This window comes from Xiphophorus maculatus, chromosome 20 (genome assembly GCF_002775205.1).
Source record: "Xiphophorus maculatus strain JP 163 A chromosome 20, X_maculatus-5.0-male, whole genome shotgun sequence".
NCBI classification, from domain to species: Eukaryota; Metazoa; Chordata; class Actinopteri; order Cyprinodontiformes; family Poeciliidae; genus Xiphophorus; species Xiphophorus maculatus.
In genome coordinates this window covers 16,494,090-16,514,373 of record NC_036462.1, presented here as the reverse complement: position 1 = coordinate 16,514,373, position 20,284 = coordinate 16,494,090, and the positions used below count along the sequence as shown (strand labels likewise).

The 20,284-nt window shown below is 36.9% G+C and overlaps 2 protein-coding genes across 2 annotated transcripts; one reads left to right on the top strand and one right to left on the bottom strand.

Moving 5' to 3' along the window:
* The first annotated feature begins 249 nt into the window (after nucleotides 1-249).
* LOC102218946 (isotocin receptor-like) lies at nucleotides 250-9,829 on the top strand. Its single transcript, XM_005797004.2, has 3 exons — nucleotides 250-328; nucleotides 443-1,526; nucleotides 7,494-9,829. The coding sequence occupies exons 2-3, from the start codon at nucleotides 602-604 to the stop codon at nucleotides 7,754-7,756; spliced, it is 1,188 nt and encodes a 395-aa protein (XP_005797061.1). The 5' UTR covers nucleotides 250-328; nucleotides 443-601; the 3' UTR covers nucleotides 7,757-9,829.
* A 5,674-nt stretch (nucleotides 9,830-15,503) lies between these two features.
* LOC102219207 (caveolin-2-like) lies at nucleotides 15,504-18,036 on the bottom strand. The gene is made up of 3 exons (XM_005797005.2): nucleotides 17,711-18,036; nucleotides 17,367-17,554; nucleotides 15,504-16,919 (listed from the first exon to the last, which is right to left on the bottom strand). Exons 1-3 carry the CDS (start codon nucleotides 17,936-17,938, stop codon nucleotides 16,769-16,771), a joined length of 567 nt encoding a protein of 188 aa, XP_005797062.1. The 5' UTR covers nucleotides 17,939-18,036; the 3' UTR covers nucleotides 15,504-16,768.
* Nucleotides 18,037-20,284: the final 2,248 nt, after the last annotated feature.

Below are 20,284 nucleotides of genomic sequence, written 5' to 3'. Positions count from 1 at the left end.
TTTTCACCAGTTAATAATTGGAGGCAGCTGCTAAGCCCATAATGGTAGCGTCATGAGATAACAATAGAGAGGTAATGTCGTGTAAAGTAGCCCACATATTTTGGGAAATGGGAACACAAACAGGGTCAGTAGATTTGAAATAATACAACGTGAAGTAATGTGAAGACTGTACACAACCACGGCAGTTTCCTTCCGGTGAAAATAAAAAGACGGAAGGGGATCTGCACAGACAGTAGTGGGATGCACAGACCAGAACAGATCCAGCTGGACGCAGAGAGAGAAGCAGACTGCAGACCATAAGAAAGAAACGCGGCAGATTATCTCCCGGGTGAGTTTCTTTTTACCACAAATCCTTAATTTTATTTATTTATATAAATTTCTTTATTTGGTTTTGAAGAGTCTGAAGCAATGAAAGTTTCTAATCTCGTTGTTTCTCCTTCAGACGACAGCCCAACTTTGGGGAAATTTAGCTATTAAACCAAGAGAGAACAAAGTAACGTTTAATGGATGACATCTAAAATCTACATCGACTGACTGCAGCCCTAACTCCGCGTGTGTGATGTGACCGCTGACTGCACAAAATCTGACGCTAGTGCGCACGATGGAGGAACTTTTACGCACACAGGGTGCTTGGGCTCAGAACGGTTCCTGGTACAATTCCAGTTATTTAAACATCACCAATATAGGGAACAACACGGTAAATCCCTTAAAGCGAAATGAAGAAGTAGCCAAAGTGGAAGTTACTGTCCTGGTGCTGGTGCTGCTGCTCGCTCTGACCGGCAACCTGTGCGTCTTGTGCGCTATCCATACCACCAAGCACAGCCATTCTCGGATGTATTACTTCATGAAGCACTTGAGCATCGCAGATCTTGTTGTGGCGGTGTTCCAGGTCCTGCCGCAGCTCATCTGGGACATAACCTTTCGTTTTTACGGACCTGATTTCCTTTGCAGGCTGGTCAAATACCTCCAGGTTGTTGGCATGTTTGCGTCAACCTACATGCTGGTCTTGATGTCCATCGATAGATGCTTAGCGATCTGCCAGCCGCTTCGCTCGGTGCACAAGGGGAAAGATCGCTTCTGTGTGATCGCATCTTGGATCCTCAGTCTGATTTTCAGTACCCCACAAGCCTACATCTTTTCTCTCAGGGAGGTCGGGAATGGCGTTTACGACTGCTGGGGGGACTTCGTGCAACCCTGGGGTGCCAAAGCCTACATCACATGGATGAGTCTGAGCATTTACATTCTTCCAGTAGCGATATTAAGCATCTGCTACGGTCTGATATGTTTTAAAATATGGCAGAATATCAACATGAAAACCAGGAGGGATCATGTTTTGGCTCTCACACCGAGGCCATCCAAGGGCGCACATCCACTGTCACGCGTGAGCAGCGTCAGACTCATTTCTAAAGCCAAGATCCGCACCGTGAAAATGACATTTGTGGTGGTCATTGCATATATTGTGTGCTGGACTCCTTTTTTCTTTGTCCAGATGTGGTCTGCATGGGATCCTGCTGCACCAAGAGAAGGTAAAATCGCATTCGTCTGTTTTCCAAAAAGGCACAAGAGAGAAGATAAATACATCATTTTGTAGATATATTAATGACTAAATACACTGGCTGACAGCTTTATTTCCCTGCTACTGTGTGAGGAAGTAAAGCTTCCTCACACAGGAGCAGAATGTTGTATTCATTTTTGATTCATGGCACTAAAAATGTGTTGTCCATAAACCCTTGGCAGATAATATTTCAGCACTAAATACTTTTTGCATGCAAAGGTCATTGTCAGAAATATCTCTTGGAATGCATGAGCATTCCCTGTTTCTTTGAGAACTACACAAAGATTATTAAATCCAGACTTCCCAGGAGTGAAACCAGATGAATGAGAATGTCACTTACAACCCTTATCAGTCTTTAAAACCACTGGGAACCAGTGAATCAAAAGGTTCTGTTTCAAGTAGTAGCTTATATAATATCCATTTAAACTTTTTTTTTCATACTTTCTTCTCCTATTGCTATGAAAGAGGACATGAGCAGCAAAGCAGATGTGCTCCACAACCTTTAAATTGAACCACTTTGGAAAGTTGCATAAGTTCTTGTTCTGTTGCAGATTTATATATTAAACCGTTTCAAAATTATTCTGTTATAAATATCTGAAGAGCTGCACAAAATGATTTGTGCAGAGTTCATTCTAAATAAACTTATGATGGCATCATCCTAAAACAAGAGTAGCTTAGTTTCCTCTATGTACAAAATATTTTCAATTAAAATCTGTAGTTTCTGAAAGACCTACAGACATTCTTTCCTCTTTTGCCTTTTTTATGAATGTTACAATCTATTCAGGTCTGCAGGAGGAGAATAAAGATCAATTAAACTCATAAGATGTAACAATTCTTGGTTTCCCAAGAACAATATGAGATTCTGTTAATATTTTTGAGAAAATTAACAATTGTCTCTTTTGAGGATTCAATTTTTTTAATTTATATTTTACAAATACTTTAAGGACTATCAGCCTTGAATAGTCCAGTCCAGATTTCAGGTATCCATTTGTCTAATTCTTTGGTGCTCCTAATGTCCAAAAAGAATAAAAATGCCCACTTTTTCAGTTTGTACAAGTAGAATAAAGGCTTCATAAATATTAGAATGTGTTTTTATTTCTTCTGTTCATTGTTGAATTATTTGTATTTTGGATTGTGAGTAACGAGCAATGATGAACGATGATGCATGTAAGCAAACAGCAGTTCAGACTCACAAGACAATTTAGTTCAGTACTGGTAGGAAGATGTGACACAGCAGTCTGATGAAAAACTGAACATGCCACAATCCTACTCCATCTTCCAAGAAAAAACCTATAAACACATTTATTCAAACATTGATGATATTAGGCAGCTTGATTGCGAAAAAGAGGCTCCATTGTTTTTCTTATTTGATTTTGTTAATGTAGCTGGAGATAATTTACTTTTGAAGTTGTTTATTGTCTAACAAAACAAATTAGAGGGCTTTGTTTGTCTATTACATGTCTGCTTGTACAGGGGCCTATTGAAATAATAATTTGGCCAATATTTATTTAGTTATCAGTTTATTGATAAGAAACTCTACTCCAGTTAAAATTCATCAAACCCCTGGCGCATTTAGGTTTCAAGAAATCTTTTTTCTAACTGGAATAAATGTGAACCATTTGGAGAGACCCAGTCAGAGTCCCGACATGAATCTGATAGAGAATGTGTGGAGAGAGCTAAAGATTAGGGTGGCGGCAGGGAGGCCTTCTAACCTCAAAGACTCATAATCAATAATAAAACAGTGGAAACAGGCAAACAGGACAGTAATGATAAGAATAGCTTGGTTCCTGTAATGCTATGAATGTTGACAAGGCTAAGAATAAGCTTTGATGACAAAATATGAATTAAAACTTATTCTATAAAGTAATACTTCTTTTACTACATTTGTTTTATTTCTCATTTTCAACCAGACGTTAACTTGTGGATTGAATTAAAATTATTTTACATCTAAATTTGCCAGAGGTATGAATAATTTTAGGCTTAACTGTACTTCACCAGACAAAATCACATACTGACTAACTGGATTGCACTTTCTACTATGAATGTGACTTTTATGGCGAAGCAATGTAATGTTTTACTAATAAAAGATCTGATGTCATAATGTTTCACCACAAGAACCCTAGTTTGCAGAATAAGACACTGGATGTAGCTTCCCCTGTAGACGACTTTATGTGAACAATCAGCATTTAGTTTCTGCCATGAGTTTGTTAGGCGATCACAATCGGTAACTTTTTTAATCCAACTACTTGTACCAATTTCTCACGGCCTCCTTTGCCTGTTTATTGTTATCTCTGTTTCCAATGTGCCAAAGATTGGCTACTTTCTGAACAGGTTGCAAGTTCATCATACAACACACAAAAATCATTCATTTTGCACTTCAGGTTAATGTCAATGTTATTTATATAGTACATTTTAAAACAACAAATGTTTAAAAGAGCACTTCACAGCCAAGTGAGACAAGATATGAAATGGATATGGATTGGAAATATCCTAAAACAAAATTAACAATAAAAAAGAACAACTGAATAAAAGTACTATATGTTGTATAAACTCTCTTCAGGTCTGACACTCAACTTGAAGTAAAAGTCCCCAAAAAAAGATGACTAAAAAGAGATTAAAAGTCTGTACAGTCTCTGCAGCGCATATTTTGATACAAACCATTAAACAGACTTTGGGCAGCTACTGAAAAACCCTCATCACCTTTAGTTTTTTTCTTGAATCATGAGACGTCTGGAATGCAAATCAAAATGTGCTTTCTTCTTTTAATAAACTAATTAAAACTCCAATTCAATGGGGATCTTGAGATATATCTGGGTTGGGAATGTGTCCTTTTTGTCTATAATTGCATGTGGAAGACTTAGTAGAAAATAGATTAGTTATTGAGACTCTCCACACTTCAAAATGTCCTCTGGCAGGACATTAAATACCTCGTTGCCTTCATCATTCTGGTCTGTGGCTGTGAAGAAAGAACTCTGAATATGGAGGGCAAGTGTATAACTTGGACTGCTGCATTATTATTTTGTGGATTACAAAAACAGTAACATTATCAAATTAATCTGTCCATGCAAATTATTTACTATGAATACATTTTTTTGTGACTGTTGTTCTATTAAAACAATTTTCATACTAATAAGTCAGAAAATTTAAGCATGAATATAAATTCTATGGTTGTAAAACTTCCACCCATCTTAAGCTTAAATACAAGCAGCGTATTTTATTCTGCTTTGTCCTGCAACAATAAATAACATTTACTTTAAGAAAACAAGCAAAGTGGTGTTGGTAGATGTCAGCTCACAATGAGGTCCTGGGTTCAAATCCCAGCCTGGGGTCTTTCTGAATGGAAATGCATGCTCTCCCTGTGCATTTTTGGGTTCTCTCTGGCTACTCCAGCTTCCTTCCATAGAATAAGGACATGACTGCTAGCTAGGTTTCCAGCTGGATATAGACAATGGATGGATAGATGCAATTTAACCAGTTTATGAGATCTTTCCTCATGATATTTCAAAAGTAGGTCTCATTCTAAATCTTGGTGCAGAAGTGTGGATAACTGAGCCTGTGCTCTCAAATTTCCTCCAGATTCTTTGAGGTTATTCCACTCTTTGTTGAGATGGGTGTAAGTTTAGTAGGCAAATGTTTTTGATCAAATTATGTAAAATTTAGCTCTTAACTAGGTGGCCTGGACATCACTAAAATTGTAAGATTGTGGAACCAAATTTATAGAAGAAAAATATTTTTATTAACTTGCAAAGGATTGTTTTAGTGCTTCTTTTAACAAACAGATTTTTCTTTCTCCTTCATTAAGTTGTTAAAAGTCATAGATAAATAATTTTTTTTAAAAACAGCGTACCATAATGTTGTTGTTTTGTTAATAAAATCCCAGACGCTTGGGTGAAAATAAAAACCTTCACACTCTCCCAATTTTGGGAATTTAAAAGAACTGCATTCCATATTTCCATGACATCCTGCACCAAATAGTCTTTCAGCTTTGGACAAGCTGTTTGACTTATGTCTTAAACAAACTCCTCTCATACCTTCGGGTCATTTTTTAAACACAGCATAAAGCAGAGCTTTGAGCAGAAAGCCCGGTCCTGTAGGGAGTCAGAGTCAGGCAGGAAAAGAGCCGCTCAGCACTTGAGGGGTGAAAAAGACAATAAGTACTAAATCTCCCACACCCCATTAACGATTCAAAGAAGAAAAAAAATATTTGGAAGTCGTCCATTTTCCACTGTTCGAGCTACTTTCTGCCTCAATGTGCTCTGCAGCTATATATGTAATTGGCTGAGTGGATGGGAAAATAAGGTGCTTTTTTTTCCCGTACAGGGCAGCCTCTTTTAAAAACCCATTCATCATCTCTGTGTCAGCTTGACGATCCTCTTTTCGGCATCCATTAACCTTTCGTGTTTTTATTAATCCTGAATGTTTTGGAGGGTGTCTAATGTGGGGGTTTGTATATTTCAAAATGAAAAGCGATTTCAGTTCCAACAAGAAGGGAGATATATCAAACGGGGAGATAAAAACTGCCTAGTTTTACTGCACATGTGTACATGTGAAATCTTTAAATACTAGATACATTTAAAACAAGCTAAACCTTTTTTACTTCTATAATATTTGATCCAGCTAAATGTCTACAGTAAAAAAAAATAATCATCCAGAGAAACAGTAATTTGTTGCACATTGTGTTGCAGACATACAAAAGCATTTGTGTGGTTACAAATGTATTTTACTGAGATCTTATTTATTAGGATATGCAGGTCTGAAGTGGGTTAATTTTGTACTGTGACTCCATTGGTCACACAAGGCTTACCCCTGTGTTGGGCAAGTTTCTCTGCTCACTATTTGATAAATGAAAAAAAGGTCAAAGTCCCTTCCAAATAACTTTTTTTTAATTCATAAAGCTGTAATTAAGTTTCTATATTGTCTAGATAACATTTTGTTGAATTTAAAATAGGAATGTATCAAAAATCTGAAAAATATTATGTAGAACAGAGTTGTAACTCTGGGGCAGTATAGGTAGGAGCAGTCACACTCCTACCTATGCTGGCAAGGTGGTGCATAGATGGAGGTGATAGTACAGTGCACATTTTATGCTATTCCTGAAAAAAAAATCTTATGCCAGGATGAAAGGCAGTGTTTTTTTTCCTAACATAATTAAACATAATTAGGCATATGGATAGTTTATAGTAGTTTTAACAAGAAGCAATGTAGCAAAAATAGTTAAAGATGATGAAAAGAACCTTTACACCCTTTTCTAAAACCATTTAGTTTCAGTGCATCAGTTATTCTGGTGAAATTATTCACACCCTGTTTCCTAAACATGTGAAGCGGATTCAGCAGATCTGAACAACAGAGTGAGCATCTGCCAGTGGTTTGTTGAGCGTGTCAAATAAAGCAGAAAACATACATTCGGAGACAGTTGATGACATGTAATGTTCTTTATTTTTCAGCTAAAGCAAAGATTATCTATATTGGCATGGGGAAAAAATAGGACATTCTAGCAAAACCTGAATGTTTTTTCTGATATTTAGATGCATGGATACTGAACATAAATTTGAGCTGGAACAGAATAGAATCTATTTTGTAATAGAATATTGTCAAGATCTGTGAAATTGAAACTTAATTTCTTTTTTGCAGATTATAAATTAGTTGAATTAGAAATCAGTGTGACTATGTATTAAAATTAACTGTTAAATTAATAAGATGTCCTAAATTTTCATCTTGTGAAGTTGCATGCATATACCCATACTTTCTAAGTAGCCCACAGGTGTCCATAAGTTCTGTGTTAATACCCCGTCACTAACCCATAATTTCCAAACCATATTACATATTGCCGTTATTGAAATATAGGCAGGTTTTTTTTTTCTATTTTTGTTTAGTAAAATGTTGTTTGTTGTTTTAAATGCTTTCCTTTTGACTGACTATAGTTTTTCTTTCCCTGTAGACATGGCCTTCATCATCTCCATGTTGCTTGCTAGCCTCAACAGCTGCTGTAATCCCTGGATCTACATGTTCTTTGCTGGTCACCTGTTTCACGACCTGATGCGGAGCTTCTTCTGTTGCTGCAGACACTATCTGGCGGACTCTTCCTGCCGCTGCGATCAGCAGTGCAGGCACAAAAGTGGCTCCTCCACTTTCGTCATCAAGAACGGCAGCAGTATGAGGAGTTTGACTCACACTTCCAGCACAGGGGGGCCCGCGCAATGAGCCGGCAGGGAGCCATCTTAAGCTTCCCGTGGTTGACTTGATCCAGCAATCATGCAAGGCCTTGGTTGAGGCATTTAATCAGCTACAGCAGAGCTGAGCTCGCCATGGCACAATGCTTGTTGTCAGCTGTATTAAATTAAGCCAAACAGAGAACATAAACCTCCTGTCCGGAAACAGCCCTGGACCCTGTGATAACAGAAAGTAGAACAAAATGCCATTGTGTCCAAAATGTGAACTAAATGAGCTGCAAAGTGAAGTTCTAACCAGAGCACATTTAAATTTAGCAGGATGTGTTCAAATGTTCGCTCACGGCTGCAGTCAGCTCTGACAGGACCAGACAGGATGGACCAGACTTTAATCGAAGATGCCAAAAAAACTTTTCCTGTTGTTGCTTTGAACAGACTGACTTGGTGGCTTTCATTTCTATCTTTGGCCACAGAATGAGTAGGAGGAAAATAATTAATGTATATTGTTGTTTACTGTGGCATGTTCAAACATATATATGTGAGATGACAAAATAGGACAAAATATTACATACTGGATGTTTAGTTAACGAGACGTGTCTACTATCTAAGGTTAAACAACTGTAAACATTCTTTATATTTGTTTACAGTGTTTTTGTACTTCAGTTTTATAGTTTAAGGGTGTATTCACACCTGACACATTCGGCCCACTATATACGGACCAGAATATGTTTCCCCCGTTGGTCTAAACCTTTTGTTCAGGTGTGAATACACTCAAGCGAACTCTGGTGCAGACTAAACAAGTGGACCTAGACCCACTTTTTGAGGTGTTCTCAAAACAAACTCTGGTGCATTTCCCTTCAAGTGTGAACACAGACCGGCCTCAATATGAACCAACAACAGGACACACACGACATTTTGGACTCATTATTCTAACAGGTATTCTTGCTAACAGAATACCTGATAGCAGAATACCTGAATACCTGTTATAATTCCCAGCAATTCCATTGCTGGGAATTATGGTAAAAATGAGCCCTTCAGTGTTGCTACTACAACGTGTACTGAAATCATACCTGATCGCCTGTTTGCTGCTGCCAGCATGTTGTGGGCCAGGGCACACAGAGCATCTAATTCAGCTTCCACCACACACTTGTGGACACCGTTCCAAAATTTGGAATATCACATTGTAAATCCTTCATTGTTTGAACTGCTCCTTACGTTTTAAATGGTATTACAGTTCTAATAACAGCACAAATGTCCACAACAGAAATGCAGCAAGCAGGACTTCCAGAGTTCTTTTTTTTTTTTTTCGGGTCTGTCCTCTGTTCCAACCCCTGTCATTTCTGGCCAGTGGGGTCTTCACCCAAGTTGATTTGTCTATAAAGAGTAGTCCACTTGCAAAAAAAGGACAATGAGAAAGCAAATCGAAGGAAAAAGAATAAATAAAGTCCGCTGTTGGTCCAGACCAAACACACAAACAAAAGTCTATCCTGGTGTGTATACAACTTAAAGAAAGTTTACCATAGATGCTGATCCACATTGTTAATATTTTTTATACAGTTTTTCTCAGTTGCTTTTGCACATTTCTCTTAAAACAATTGAAACTGAACAAACTTCCTGTTTAATTTCCAAGTCCAGTTGCTAACTATTTCTACTATTTCTTCTTTGATTTGTTGTTCTGCATATACTTTTATAAACTCATGCAGTTTCTTATGAGCAATAGATGGTTGTTTTATACATTTGCTCATTTAATGATGATCAAATGCATTTCTCTTCAGGCCAGCTTGCCATTTCATCTTGCATTTAAGGGTGTTGAAATATTTACATAAAACCATAAAGCATATTTCAAACATTTCTTCTGAAATTCTCTCAATGATTGTGTTCAGAATATATAGAGTTTCTACCACTTTGAATTGCTCTCAGGTTAAACTTGACTAGGGGAATGTGTGGCACTGGCTCATTTATATTCTTGCTAACAGAACTACATTTACTCACTCAACCAATCACAAACGGTTTTATAAAGATTTGTTGCATGCACATTAACTTTTTTCCTCACTGACTGACATTAAATCAGACTAAACTTTTCTAATTTCAAATTAGAGTAAAATTATTTCTACTTGCTGATAGTTTTGAAAGAGATGATAATTTCATGAAATTCCAGTTTGCAGTTGTTCATGCACAAACCTATTTGGTTTTTGTCCTTTTTTTTTTTTTAATATCCTATCACCTGCTGCTTATTGCAGCTAGTTGAAATTTTGGCCCATTCCTAACTGAGTCAGATTTGGAGGCTGCTTTGCTCTCACACACATTTTCAGCCCTGTCCACAAATTTTCCGAGGGTGTGAAATCGGAGCTTTGTGATGACCTTTCCTGCTTTTGTTGTCTGAAAAGCTCTCTAACTAATGTGATGGTATGTTCAGGGTCATACCATCCTGACCCAGGCCTTAATTTTCCACCTGTTGTCTAGTGATGTTGCGTCATTATTTTCACAGAATGTTCCTTCCTCCTGAGGCAATCTGTTTTCAGATGTTTACTTCTTGCAGCAAGACCCCAACAACACAACTCTGTCATTCTTGTACTTCACAGTTTGGATGGTGTTCTTAGGGTTGCAAGATTGATCCTTTTTTCCTGCAGATGTGACAATGGAAATTATGACCCAACTATTTAGTTTCAGTTTCCTCAGACAACAAGACATGGCTTCAAAAAGTAATTTTCATGTTGCCTTTGTAGTAATGGCTTCTTTCTGATAGAGCCGCCTTTCAGCTCATGTCAGCACAGGACTTGTTTTGTTGTTGATAATAACCCCCCTCTCACCAGATTTGGCCTACATCTTCACATTGTCATTTTCTTTTGTTCAGAGATTGTTTCACACATTTTGCAACGAAACAGATGTTGTCTCTGGGGCACAGAACAACACCAATGTCCAGCTGGACAATCCCAAGCTGTTTTTACTTGTGTGCAGTTGGCACCTTCAGGCACCCAAAACTGAACCAGACTTTCAGAGAGCCACAGTTTTCATCCTGATATTTTGCATGACTTCTTTTTAATTTCACTTTCACACAAGAAAGCAGTGTGTTTGAATCATCACCTCAAAACACATCCACAGGTGTGTCTCCAGATTTTTTTTTATTGTTTTGTGAAACTCCTGATAGGTTAATTAGTCATCAGGACTTTTGTAAATTGTTTAAAGGTAAACCAATATAAACATCTGAATTTAAAGAACGTAAGAAAGAAAATCCTAAAAAAATATCTATTTCATTAGTCTTTCTATTAGTAAATAGAAATAATGAATAATACATTAATGATTATGGTTTGTAGATTCCCATCTACACTAAGAGAAAATATTTAAGATCAGACCAAAAAAGGCTGTTTTCTTTTCTGTTACTGTGTATGTAATTATCTGTTTTTAATTGTTAATTAATATACAAATGCATAAGTCACTTTGATGGTTTTCCAACTTTAAATCTGAAACACTTATACTGATAAAACGTTTCCAGTATCGTGTCCTGTAGCCTTGATATATGGCATTGGTTTTCACAGATCTGTTGACTGGTAAAAATATTTATTTTTCAGATACAGACCAAGGATCTGAACAAGTTCCTCATTTGTGCTGTTTTCTCCAAATGTTCTGTGATATTCACTATTTTACAAATCTTCAGAATGATGTGTGAAATATGCCAAAACAACTCAGAAAACGTGTAATAGGAATATTCTCTCCTGAGGTTTGCCTAATGTCCAATAAAAAAACGTAACACTAAAAAAGGTTTAATGTCTATGCATGGGTATCTGCAGTCAGTGCCATCTCAAAGCTCTGTAGAAAACCATCCTGCCAATTTGTTTGGGTGCCTGTGTGTGAAAATAAATCATCCGGTTAATGATTCGGGTTAAATGGGATTAGACAGATCAAAGGCTAAACTCAGGAATTTTGTCTAACCATCCTGCATTTATTCAGACTTGACTTCAGGTCAAAACATTGTTATACCTCAGAAATGATGAGAACTGTTTTACTCTGTTTTTCTTTTATACATAAAACTGGTTTATAGTGATATATTGCCTCATCTTATGACAGAAATTGAAAGCTCAAAACATAGAAGCAAACATCTAATTGGCATCCTTCATGATTTTCAAAGCCTAATGTCGCAAATTTAGATTTTATATGACTGGATATAAATTGCTGAGCTCATAGTTATTCATACTTCCAACAGAAATGAAAGAGGGACCCATCAAAATGTCTTAAAACAATTTTAAAGCAATATACAAGGAAACATTTAAAATAATCTTAGCAGCAGTAGTTTGATCAACAAATGAAACCATTACTGAAGAAAACCAGGGCTGCTAGTGTTCAAACTGCAGAAAAATAATTTTCTTACAATAGGTGCTGTGTGGTCCCTCTCATACAGAACTTGCTTGCTTTAGTGGTTATGAGCTGTATGTCAGTGACCAAATTTTACTTAAAATAGTGAGACAGGCCCATATGTCCAAACCCTGTTAAAATAACTGAGCTTTCACTCCCGTTTCGAGCCAGAATTACTGCAGTGAAATGGTTCTGACTATAATTTGTGACAAAAGTGTACTTGGATTGTAGCTCAGTGCTCAAGAAATTATCCCAAATTATGGACAACATTGGAAGAGAGACATAGAGTGGCTCAATCCAGCCCCTAAAAGCAATTACGAAGTCTGTTTCTCCACTTATGTGTTATTTTGATCAACACCAGTCACATACATTAAATCGGGAGTCAGCAACTCCAGTCCTTGACTGCCACTATCCTACAACTTTTGGATGCATCTCTGCTCTAACACACGTGAATGAAAAGGCTGCATTACCTCTTTGGCATGTCTGCAAGTTGTACAAAAGTTTGATCATTGGATTCAGGTGTATCGGGGCAGGATTGCAGATAAAAGTTGCAGAACAGGGTTTGTTGATTCTTATTAAATATTTCCACCAGAAAATTGTGTCAACTTTTAAAAAGGTACACACGTAGCCTACTTTAAATCTTAATGTGTAACTTACGAGAGTAAAAGAATATACTGTGGATTTGTTTATCTCTATCTTGTCTGACTCATTTTTTTTCCTTTCCTTTTCTGTTTTTTTCACTCTACATGCATCTTTTAAGAAACCTGAGACACACCTGATAAACAGGATTCTGTGTACATTGAATGTGCAATATTGAGTCTGGTTGGTTTCAGTGCAGATGCAAAAAAACAAAATTGATTTCACAACTGAAAGATATTTAACATTGGATTTGCTCTTGATCTTTCAACATAATAAAATCCATTTTAACTTGCTTGTTTAACTAGTTTCCTTTTAACTCTATATAGAGCTCTGTTAATGTGTTTTTGATGATGATAATCACACACTTATGTTGACCTTAAATGAGAATTATGATATTTTATTTCACCATTAATAAGATATTTTAAGCTATGTGATAAACACAAATCAATCACTTCCATAATTCATAAAACTATTTAGCCTAAAAGATTGATTCCTTTCCTTCCCACTAATCAAATGTTATTTCATATTTAATAGGGCATGGAAGTTCTGTGTACACTTTAGATTAAATTTATTTAGCATCACAAAAATGATATGCAACATTAGTCAATAATATTTCTATTGTTTAAATGAAGGATGAAAATGAAACAAAGACAAAACAAAATTACTTACATATACTAATAAAAGTTAAGAGGGTGTGTTTTTGTTAAGAAATTCAACAATAAAATTGTAATTTTAGTTGAAGTATAATTTTCCTAAATATTGCATGTCTCTTGACAATTTAAAGAAAATAAGTTTTAAAGCCTATAATTTTGTGTTCTAATAGGTGACGGAATTTAAGAACAAAAGAGAAGGAGCAAATAAAAAAAAGAGACATTAAAAGTTTCAGAGCTGCCTTTGATCTTTTCTCTCCCATCACCAGAAACCATAAAAAGAACTGAGCATCTTGGTTTGGTCTGGAATCAACTTTTATCTCACTTATGGAAGCGACTAAGACTTCTGTTCATCCAAGTCCATGAGCTGTATTTTGTATTTCTCAACTCAGCAAAATCTTGGCACCACAGCTGTGATTCCTGACACAAGGACTCAGGGACTGTAAGACTGTTGGTTCTGGTTCAGTTTGGTGATTCATCTCTTTCAAGTTACAACCAAGTGAACTGACTGAAAAGAGAACTTAAAGAAATTGGCGTAACTTAACCTCAAATTGGCAAGCATATCCCAAACACAGTAAAGAAAAATGATGAAAAGAAAAAAAAAACTATCCAACCAAATCCCGTTTATAAACCGTTTCTGATTCTTTAGTTCTGTTTCTCTTGATTTAGGTTATGTTCACATCACAGGCATTAATGCTCATTTCCAATTTTTTGTGAAATCAATTTTTTTCTTTCTTCTTTTTTTTTTTGCTTGGTAAAGGTCACATAATGGAAAAAAATTGGATTTGGGCCACTTCAGGCTACAGTGTGAACATAGCCTTAGTCTCTGAAGTCCTCAGCTTTCAGGAAATGAGTGATCAGGGGATGCTGATAAATGCGTCATAAGGAAACTTGTAATAAAACAAGAGTTGAGTCACTTCAGACAGCCTGTATTACAAAAATGTAGTCTGTAGCTTTCCTTGACCACATTCTCCAGACTAGAGAAAGATGGAGAATGTAAACTATCTATTCCTGTAAATATGACTATCTCCAGGCTGGAACTGTTTTCACTTTCAAATGTTCAAACATGGAGTTATTCTATTCAATAGGTTGGTTGAAGGTTAGATTGGAGGACTTTGTCTAGCTCTACAATTAAAACATAAATGACAGATGGATAAGAAAGGAGTTAATAAATCATACATTTCTGTGAAATACACACATTTATGTAGAGATTATTTCTATCATGATAGAGTCAGGCACCCTGGTTTGAATGTTGATCCCTGTAGTATTCTATCAGCTGCAGAATGTGGGAAATCCTGTGTATCAACAATAACAAGCTTCCATAGGAAATGCCACTCTGAACAGCTGAAAGCAAAAATTTAATCTCAGGACAAGGCCCTGCTGACAAACTCACATACAATGAGAAACTGGATACAGTACCTGTCAAATATTTGAGCTCACCTTCTTGTTCTCTGACTTTTCTTTATTTTCTCTATTTTCTGCACTGTAGAAGGTATTTAAACTATCAGAATCAATTAATACAAGCCAGTGGATGTAGAAGAGTGACAATGAAGAGCAGTTGAAGCAGTTTTTATCTCTAAACTTTATTATTATGGTACTTGTGTGTTTTCAACTTGGAAATCTGCAGAATGTTCTCTCACTTTTGCATCAGAAGACTGAAATTAAAGAGGGACTGAACTGCAAGATAATCCATGATGCATGAAAAAGTCACTTTTTTCTTTTGGACAATGAAAAAATACTAATTAAATGACATTATATTCCAAGATTTATTGTGTAGGCTCCCATGAAAGTGCTGAGAAAGATATTAATGCTGATAATTTACTGACTAGCTCTAAATGCTTCTTGTAGATAAAATAATCATCTTTAATCTATTTATTCAGGCTTCTTCAAGGATCCTGGATGTCATTTATATATTTTCACAATGAAGAAACCAATTCCTGTTTAGTTCTCATCAATGTTCTGTCTTTGTTTGGAGTATGACTGCAAAACATTATGATCCTTAAGGATGGTAAACTGTGGTGGAAAAACTCGCCTATGAGGAACATAATAGGGAGCTTTTTCAGATTGGGTGGAGGTAACTCATGCAATCATGTAATCAAAGTTAAATAAAAACATTGTTCAAATGCTTAAAATAGAAAAATGTGATAACTGGAACCTCCACTTTAATGTCAGATGGGAAAAAGTACAGCCTGTCTCATACAAAGAATCATCAACATGATTTCAGACTGTGGGCATGATTTTTAAGGATTACATCAGTGCACAAACTACATGAAGGTCTAAAAAGATTAGCATTTTTCAAATTCTCAGGTATTTCACTGAAAAACGTATAATGCCTTGCCAAACTATTATCCTTTGAACTTTTTCATATTTTGTCACATGAACTCCACTTAATCTTATTGAGATTGTATGTCATTTATGCTCATAGTTTAAAATGTAAGTGAAAGTCATTTACAAGTTCCAAGCTATGTTTTAACAAATAAAATCTGAAAAAGTGCTGAGTAGATCTTTACACAATCCCCTTTACTCTGACACTTCTAAATGAAATCATGTGCAACTAACTTCTTCAGAAGTCTAATCTAAATACTCCACCTGTGTGTGTGTGTGATATAATCTCACTCTCAATGCTGATGATCTAGAAAAGCCTCAAATGGTTCTTTAAGTTAGTGAACAAACATCCTCAGGAACTCATGGATTAAGTTGCTGGAGACTTTAAAGTCGTTAGTGACTCTGGAGGAGCTGCAGAGAACCAGATCATGGGTAGGAGAATTGGCTGACAGGTAAACAAGTTGGTTTGCACTCTACATATCATGCCTTTATGGAAGAGTGGCAATAAGAAAATCAAAGGAAGAAATGTTTGCAGGTTGCAACAAGCCATGTAGGTGACACAGAAAAAATTAGGAGACTGGATTTGGGCCATATGAGACCAAAAATGGATCTTAATGGCCACAATATGAGAGAAAACTAAAACTGTACCTCACCCAAAGCATACCATCACCAAGGTGGTGGCAGCATCATGTGGTAGGGATGCTCTGCTTAAGTAGGGACAGGGAAGCTGGTCAGAGTGAATGGGAAAATAAGAAAACAGATGTATCAACCTAGACTTGCCAGCTAGGATTTTAGCTGGAGGTGATTGTACAAACTATTGACTCATAAGTCTAAATACACACACCACACTTTTCAGATATGTATTACAAAAATGCTCTGCAGCACAAAATCCTGATTAAATTCATTGAAGTATGTTGCTGTCAAAAGACAAAGTAAGAAAAAGTTCAAAGGGTATGAATACTTTTTCCAGGCACAGTATATACTATTTTTATTAAACAGTCAAAAGTCGGTACTGCTTATGTTTCAGTCCACATAAACAGAACTTTGTCCACATCATCAACATGTCCAGTATGTCTCTCGGGTCATTCTTTGGCCAGGTGTATACCTAAACTTCCACAACATTTTCCTGCACTTGTTAGGAATGGGACCACAACAACTTGCAGCATAATGTCCCAGAAGCCCTGTATCCAGCGATTACCGATGAGGACACAATGAATACAGGGACGAATCATCCTGTAGGAGAATAGGAAAACACAAACATTACATAGTTCAGTTGAAAACATCCAGATATACTGTAGTTAATGTTGAAAAATAAACCTTAGGAACCTCAAATTAAACCTCCCCTTTAGAGTGCTGTGCAAAAGTATCTGCCTTCAAGCAGATTTTTGTTATTTTGCTGTTTTTTATCACATTTTAATGTTTTCCAGAAATGACAAACCAAAACGACTTGAATTTGTAGTTTTCAAATGATAATTTAATCTATTGATAAATAATTTAAAAACCATCATTCAGACACTGTTTGTCTGATATTACAGTTATTTTAATCATCTTGAGCATTACTGCAAAAAAAGGGACAAGGGGGAAGTACTTTTTCACAATACTGTATTTTTGATTTGTTTTATTTTGAAACGTTACACCATTAAAACAATTTCTTAAATGAAGCAGAAAAAATAAACCTACCAAATGTGGAAGCAGCTGAGGAGGCCAAACAAAAGACCAGAGATAGCTGACATGGGAAGGGCCAGAAGAGCGGTGACTATCCTGTAAATCCAGACCCTGGACACTTCAAAGAGAGCATTGCTCCAGATCCAAACTCTGTCCCCGCTACGCACTGATGGCGGCTCAGCTATCACATCCTCAAACCCTACCTTTGAGTCAAAAGGAATAATTCAGTCATCATGTACAATAAGCTAGGGAAAGTCCACTGTTAATGTAGTTTTTTAATCAAATTATTTAGCTGAATTACGAATACAAAAAACATCAATATAGGCAATTTTTACTAAACTACTGCAAGATTGTTTTACCTTCAGGCAGTTATTGACACCTCGGGCATCCCTTGAAGTTATCAGTGGTTTTGTATCACTGATTTCCACCAGAGTGGATGTATGAATGTTTTCCTCCTCATCCAGAGAGGGTTGGGCTCTCCATAACGTCTGCGGTTCCTCCCCATCTTCAGACTCTTCAGGGTCACTGGAATCCTCAAGATCAATTTCCACTTCCTCAGAATCTTCGTCTTTCTTCAGTGTATCCATTTAAATGCCTGATAAATACAAAACAAAGAGAGCAGAGAGGGTCGCCTGTCGCTATCCCAACAGCCCAGACAGAAGGCCACTGACCGGACCCTTCCAGCTGGCTGAGCGCTGGGGTTATATTGGGAACGTTACAGTGGCCTGGGTGGTATTTACAGCTGGTATTTCAAGTGAAGATCATTTTCATGTGCAGTGTGGAGGAAAGAAGGGGTTGAGGAGGATATAAATACTTTGAACATGATCATGGCTCTGTTAGCACTGAAACACTGTAGTTTAAATGGAGTCGTGGAAACAAAAACAATGTACAGTACACATAAATACAGAGGCAATAATAAAGTACTTGACCAAAGTCTTGCAGGTTCTGGAATTTTATTCATTTCACAAGCTCCTGTTTTTATTTATTTGTTCAAGTAGGCAGGGCAGGCACTTGAAGTATGAGACAATACTGCCCCCTTGTGGAGGGAATCTAGAACTTCATCTGTGGAAATGGAAATGCAAAGTGATTTATATACTTTAGTTCTTAACAGGGGGCTGCACAGACTGGCGACCTGTCCAGGATGCACCCTGCCTCTCGCCCGAAACATTCCCTGGCGATAGGCACCAGCACCCCTCCCGACCTCACTAGGGACAAGGGTAGATGGATGGATGGATGGATGGATGGATGGATGGATGGATGGATGGATGGATGGATGGATGGATGGATGGATGGATGGATGGATGGATGGATGGATGGATGGATGGATGGATGGATAGTTCTTAACAGGACAATTGATGAAGTGAGAGGAAATGATACATTGTCTTCAGAGCTTTTAACAAATGAAAATCTAAAACGTATGCCATGGATATGTATGTGTTCAACGGCCTGATTTAATATGTAGAATCAGCTTTACATGAAGGCTGGTTGTGCCTGCAAAATTGAGGCTAAACCTCTTCACTAAAACTCAGATTGAATGAAGAAAGTGTGTAAACAGAATTGTCTTAATCTCCTAATTAGATTTAGGTCTGTGCTTAGAAAATTAGGTCTTATTAAAACAATGGCCCAATTTTTGGAGCAACCTCAATAAGTTCACATTTTCTAGTACCTATACTGTACATGAATTTGATAAGTTAGAACATCCTATTTTAGTTTCTGCTAAATTTTGTATTCATGCTTTGAAAATACTATAACTCTCTCCCAACTGTTTTACCTAAAAATGTGATCACGGCATTATTTTGATTTGTGTCAGAGATATCGCTAAAGAAAAACTATGTGCATGTCTAGAACAGAACATCATAATAAATAAGTAAATAAATATTGCAACTTAGCAGCATATTTTCTGTCCTCTCTTTGTAAAATCCATGCATAAAAAGTACTCAAGCAGGACCCAACAAATTCACAGGGAAGATCGGTGTCACCACCAGCTCCCCACTGTGGTATCATTGGAAAATCACATCAGGCTGTCATTGGAAAAATCTTGAGTTCCACATATAGTTTTTTTGTTTTGTTTATTTGTTTGCATAAATTTTCTCCTTCTACTGTATGTCATACATTTAAAAAGACCTTTCTTCTTCCTTCAGCCTTTGGACCCATTTACAGCTTGTTATTGGAACACAAAGACCCACTTAAATTTAAATTTAGGTTATTCTGCAGCCTTTTATCCTTTCAGCCTCACAAAAATGAACTAATTCAGTAGATGCTCATGCAAAATTATTGTGAGGTATTCAGATTGACTTGAAAATAATGTTGCCACATATGAAAACATACAGGCTACACTTTGAGTGCTCTTAATTTTACTGTATCCCCAAATTGATAAGAGGAAATCGAAGCAAGATATTTTCATTTGGAAAAAATGCAAAGTAGCAGTACACAATACATCACTGTAAGTATGAGACATGCTGTACATTAAGTCATTGTTGTGTTTGCATTGACCACTGGAGTGTTTCCATGGTAAGAATAAAGTCAGATCGCTGGATGGAGACAGAAAGAGGACACAGGGTATTGATGGCAGGGATTTTCCTGCCTCGGTGCAGGAGACGAAGGCATGCTAATGGACTGCACACGTAACCAGATGGAGCTTGTTTGCTTCCGGCTGCACAGGTGAGGTCGGCAAAGTGTGTGTGTGCGGGGGGGGAGGGGTCACAGCTGCGTGTGGGGTGTGTGTGTGTGTGGGCGTCTGGGCGTGGGTGTGCGTGTATGTGTCTGACTGAAACAAAATGGAGTAAACCCTGAGAAAATGATGACTCATGTCACAGCTCTGGTATAAGTAAATTAACTGGATTAGCTATTTCCATGCTAAACATCTGCAACAATACAGACCTTTTTTTTTTTTTTTACTAATCTACATAAATAATATTAGATGATAATAACAA

Bases quoted from the DNA above. Each gene is read 5' to 3' on its own strand.
- LOC102219207 (XM_005797005.2), bottom strand. From the start codon at position 17,938: ATGGATACACTGAAGAAAGACGAAGATTCTGAGGAAGTGGAAATTGAT. The intron at 17,555-17,710 runs GTAAAACAATCT...TTTGACTCAAAG, and splicing joins GTGTCAATAACTGCCTGAAG to GTAGGGTTTGAGGATGTGAT. The intron at 16,920-17,366 runs GTAGGTTTATTT...ATTCTCCTACAG, and splicing joins CTCAGCTGCTTCCACATTTG to GATGATTCGTCCCTGTATTC.
- LOC102218946 (XM_005797004.2), top strand. From the start codon at position 602: ATGGAGGAACTTTTACGCACACAGGGTGCTTGGGCTCAGAACGGTTCC. The intron at 1,527-7,493 runs GTAAAATCGCAT...CTTTCCCTGTAG, and splicing joins TCCTGCTGCACCAAGAGAAG to ACATGGCCTTCATCATCTCC.